General features: G+C 41.4%; 1 protein-coding gene across 1 annotated transcript in view; it reads right to left on the bottom strand.

The window, feature by feature from the left end:
• LOC138982255 (uncharacterized) overlaps positions 1-5000 on the bottom strand; it is a gene marked incomplete in the record, with an annotated part of 48353 nt that overhangs the window by 10955 nt on the left and 32398 nt on the right. Inside the window, 7 exon segments of the mRNA XM_070355491.1 lie at positions 127-306; positions 674-739; positions 1050-1184; positions 2668-2788; positions 3117-3338; positions 4087-4314; positions 4819-4910. Of these exon segments, the coding sequence (XP_070211592.1) occupies positions 127-306; positions 674-739; positions 1050-1184; positions 2668-2788; positions 3117-3338; positions 4087-4314; positions 4819-4910 (1044 nt within the window).

Here is a 5000-nt window from a genome sequence, read left to right as displayed (position 1 = left end):
ACACACATACACACACATTCACACATACACCACGACCGTCGTCTCGATTCCCCGTCTCTATGTGTAAACATTTCGTCAAAACTTAACAAAATGTAAAAAAGAGAGAGAGAGAGAGCAAAGCAGAACCTGTGCCGATGTCTGGCAGTGCAATAGACTTCGCGTCACAGGACTCCGCCGTGTCCAAGAAGCGTGTGATAGCCCCGGTCAGGTCTCCCAGGGACTTGTCTAGGTTGACGTGTAGCAGGGACCGACACTTTAACTGGAACGCTGGTGTGACAGCCACCCCTCCCCCCTTCAGCTCGCTCGCTGTGATGAATTCGAAAAAAGACTATAAAAGGACATAATTCTTATAGGACATATACAATTATCAAATACATTATACTGTAGTATTATCGGATACCAACACAAAACTTCTGACAAAAAAGGCTAACTCCGCCTTAAAGTGGGCTTACAGAACGATGAAACAGCAATACTAAGATGGTGAAACCCACTCGCAATGGCATTCAACAACATTAAATGACAGGTACAGATCACTTGAATGGCTATTTAGCACGTGTAAACCACACACCAGTTCTCGTGGTTTACTCAACCCCCGAGCCATCGGAACTTCAAATATTGTTACTCGAACGGACAGCACTAGTAGCAAAGTCTGAACAAACATTTGTGGAACAACCTTTCGCTTTGATTGCTTCTTCCAAAGGTTTCCCACATCTTGCTGCCAAAGCACTTCCAACAGAACCTGCAATCAAACAAGTAATCAGAACGCAGGTACCATATAGGATAGATTAGGTAAGTATTGGTGATGTTCGTTATAGGTAGTTAGAAGTAACTTTGATTCAAATTAGTTGCGTAATAGAAGCGTCTGCTTGAGATCGTGTCCTAATTACGTGTAAATATTTGTTTCATTTTAGTTATTTTCAATAAGATTCTGTTTTAACCAAATTATTTGTGAAAACGTTATGCAGAAATCTTAAGAGTGACGATTCTTACACGTGTATTATTTGTGTATCGTGTAAAAGATGCCAGAGAAAACAAGGTAGGGACTGCACCTTTAGCCAGGTCGAGACACATGTTGACAAGGATGTCTGCGTCTTCGTCCAGTATGTCTCCTTGCCTCAGGTGCACGCTCAAGCCATCAATGCAGAACTGAGCACTTGCTGGGCCTTTGCGAACCGCTGATTTCACTGGGAAAAAGCACAAGAAATTCAAAAAGGTACGTTTGTTTTGGAGAAAAATATGTCCCGGAAAACCATCCGTTTCTGGTCACAGACACTGTCAGGCTTTTACACACAATACAAACACCTTTTCGTTTAAACATTCACCGCTTGAGAACATCCTTGGTGCCCTCCGTAAAGAGCGAGCATTTCTCAAAGAATTTATTTTTGCGTGGCCAGCCGGATTGTCTGTACCACAATCGGACGCCTCGTTTTGGCGCTAGGACTAACTTTTAAAATCAAAATAATAAATTGACAGCTTGTAACACAAACATTCTTAAATCATAAAAGATTTCTTTTTTCATCAAGACGAGATCAGTACAACTCGAGGTTTTTAATTTTTTTTTTTAAACGGGAGGCCGGAAGCAAGTCACGCAATGATCGTGTTTCACCAAGGCAAGCAGACAAACTTCCCGCATATCGCTTGCGTCTTTGAAGCTAACCGCCGCCGATAAGGATAAGTTCGTGTGACACGCAGTCGTTTGTTGCATTTTAGATTCAGAGTTACACAATTACGTGTTATTGCAGATACAGCAAGTCGCATTAAAATCACAAACTGACGAAGAAATTGTGGAAAAAAAGGACAGTGTGTGCCACGGGTCCACGATTACAAGGGTAAAATAAACCACGAAATCTGGTGTGTGGTTTACGCACGCTAAATATAGCCATTCAAACGAACTGTGTCATTTAATGCTGTTAAATGCTATTGTAAGTGTGTTACATAAGGTTAGAACTGCTTTTTTCGTGAGATTTAAATCGTTCTGTAAACCATTTGAGGCAGACTGGGCCTTTAACGTAAGCTTCATGCATTTCTTGGCTATGGTGGTCGTTAATTATAGCCCAAAGTCGACTTCGGGATGACTTCGCACTCTCTTTCTACCAAAAGTTCAGTGCCAAAGCATCGTGCAGCCAGATTCTTGAAGTGGACTTCGCGAAGTCGACTTCTCCCAACTATGTTTAGGCAAACAGCTTTTTCCCGAAACTATACAGAATTGTCAATCTTTCTATGATTAATGAATCGCTGCTCAACGCTGCGAGAAACCATTTCAAATAAAAGATTCCTTCCTTCATTTGCTACTCATTGGGTCCATTCTACAAAACTGTAAAGCCTATCATGAGGATCAACATGTGTCTTAAAAGATTGAATAAATAGCAAAACCTTAGACCTATGTAAAATAACAACGAATACAAACCATTGCATCCAAATTATCAATCAGATACTAAACTAGTAGGCTTATGTATTTTGTACTTTAACATTCTTGAGACCAATCACATTTTTCGCTACATTATCGCTTTGAAGCAACTAGATAAAACGAAAATTTAAAACAAGTTTCAGATTAAAGTCTAAAACCAATATCCATAGTGTGACAACGTGCTCCAAAGCCAGTTAGTAAATGTTTATTGGTTTCTTTGTTTGTTTGTTTGTTTGTTGATTGTTTGCTCGTAAACTTACAGGGTAGGCAATACATTTTTTGGCCAAACTGTCTGTCCTGACGACTGCTCGCGTTCAGTTCTGACAATCTCTGAATCTGAGGCATCACGCGTTTGCGTTCGTCGTGGACATTTCTGAATTCCTGGTGGCACATCAGTAAAACACAATGAAGCATCAAAACGACATACAACAAAGTACTCATACTGTTGTTGAATGCAAATATGTACGTGGTACGACCTCGGTGTGCAACAAAATATATCCATGGCTTAATAATTAGACCTAACTAATATTCTATCATAGCCAGGTTTTGGAAACCCCTTATACTTTGTGATGAAACCTTTATTGTTACAAGCTCTCCAGAACTCTTTCATCGCGAGGTCTCAGAGTTCACAAGCATACTGAAAAGTCTTATATAGGCGCGGAACCATAGAAAGGGTATGACTAATTGAACAAATAGTACAAGGCCGTACCTGCACGGTCTGTGTGTCCTTGTGATAGACCACTATCCTGACATCCCTCAAGGACGTGGATGGACTGGTCTTCTGGAACGTGTCCACAGTGTCCAGCATGATGCGGGCGGTCTCATCACGGGGGTAGTTCAGCTGACCAGTGCCCAGGGCCGGGAAGACAAGGGAGGTGTGGCCCTGACTGCTGGCCTTCGTCAGACACTTGCTCACCACTTCTCGCAAGTTCTAGAGAACAATAACACAAACAACGTGCATCCAGTATGGCCAGTAAAGCAATGACAAATCCTGCAGAGGTTCTGAAAAAGATGGTCCGCTCGCCTGAAGCCATATACGAACTCCGGAAATAACTCAGTCGGATGTGTATGGGTTGTGAAAGAGTGAATACTCTTGCTTTTAGTGAGACTTTTATTATGGCACATACATACGACTTGTCCACGTGTTTCAAACACACTCCTCGCTAGTGACCTACCTATTATGTTACCTGGGGAAAATACCTCAGTAAAAGCAAAAGTATTCATTCTTTCACAGCCCATACAAACCCGACAGAGTTATTTCCGAATATCGTCTATCGAAAAATGTCACGAACTACATGAACTTGAAGCCATCTATGTACTCGTGTGACAGACAGTACGCCCTTTCTCCGTATTAAAATGGTTATTTTGGGTATAGCTGTTCAATAACAGATGCAAACTAAGGAAAACTTCTGTTAATGTTAATTCAAATTTGGTTTTGGTACCTCTGCTCTTTGTTAACGTATTGCTTTAGTAGGTAGTAAACATTCTAGTGGGCTGACGACCTTTTTTGTGTCAATAATCTACCAGTTTAACATTTTGACTTTTAGCATCCCTGGCCAGGTTCGTGTAGCAGTTATAGCAACCACTGTCCACGACAGAACACCGCACATTCCATCAGAAACAGACAAAAGCACACACAAGTGGGCACACACCGCTCCCCTGCCCTACCACCAGCTTACCTTCTCCGAGTTAGCAGACGACCAGTTGGGAAGAGTCAGGTGATAAACAGCCTTGCACGCAAGTCCGTGACCTTTGGTGTCACCAATGTCACCGACCTTGACCCCTGCTGTGAACTTGGTCTTACACTCGTCCTGCAGGGCTTGTCCCGCCTTGTTCAGCAGGGAGGCTGACACAGCTCCAGACTTGAGGTTTAGATCAGGGGTGGCGGTGTTCACGATCACGTCCGCCTTAGCAGAGAATAACAGGGTTTTTTTGTATTATAAATATAAGAAAACTAAACCAAAACTGAAATGGTAACTTCCACGACATTCTAGATTTTATTTACATCAGATGCAGCCGTTCAAATATCTCATTAAAAGCAAAAATAAGTATACTTTTTTTCTTTGTCTCTTTGACGCAAGCCCTCCCACCACCATCAGAACAACCACGCCATCACCTGGCCTTCCTGCTTTTATCTTCATCCTTTTCAAGAATTATGCGTTTGTTGTTTCATTAAAGTACACGTGTAATGCTGTTTCCATTGCCTTTTCATAAGTGTATGTGTGCATGGTGCTTTATAAAAATTATCAAATAAAAACAAGAGCCTTTAGGAAGTTGTCTTTTCTCTAAGAGTTACTAGGACAACTCGAAAAGCATTTATCTTTTACGATTCCATTTTTCCTTACAGATTATTCTTACGCAGACCTTCCAGGTCTATTACAGTTATTGTTATAATTAACAAGCACTTTTACCTTTTGCTGCGCAATCTCTCCCTCTACCACAGAAACATTGATCACATCTACCGTCGTGATCGAAGCAGCAAAAGCTGAGCTGAGACTTTGTCCTGAGACAGAAAGGTAAGCAATTTCTGAGTAACAGAAAAGGTTGGTTACATTTGTTTTTGAATACATCCAAAGAGGACTTATAGTCGATT

The sequence above is a fragment of the Littorina saxatilis genome, linkage group LG12, assembly GCF_037325665.1.
Source record: "Littorina saxatilis isolate snail1 linkage group LG12, US_GU_Lsax_2.0, whole genome shotgun sequence".
Classification (NCBI taxonomy): Eukaryota; Metazoa; Mollusca; class Gastropoda; order Littorinimorpha; family Littorinidae; genus Littorina; species Littorina saxatilis.
Note: the sequence above shows the minus strand (reverse complement) of the source record. Positions and strands in the feature narration are given on the sequence as shown.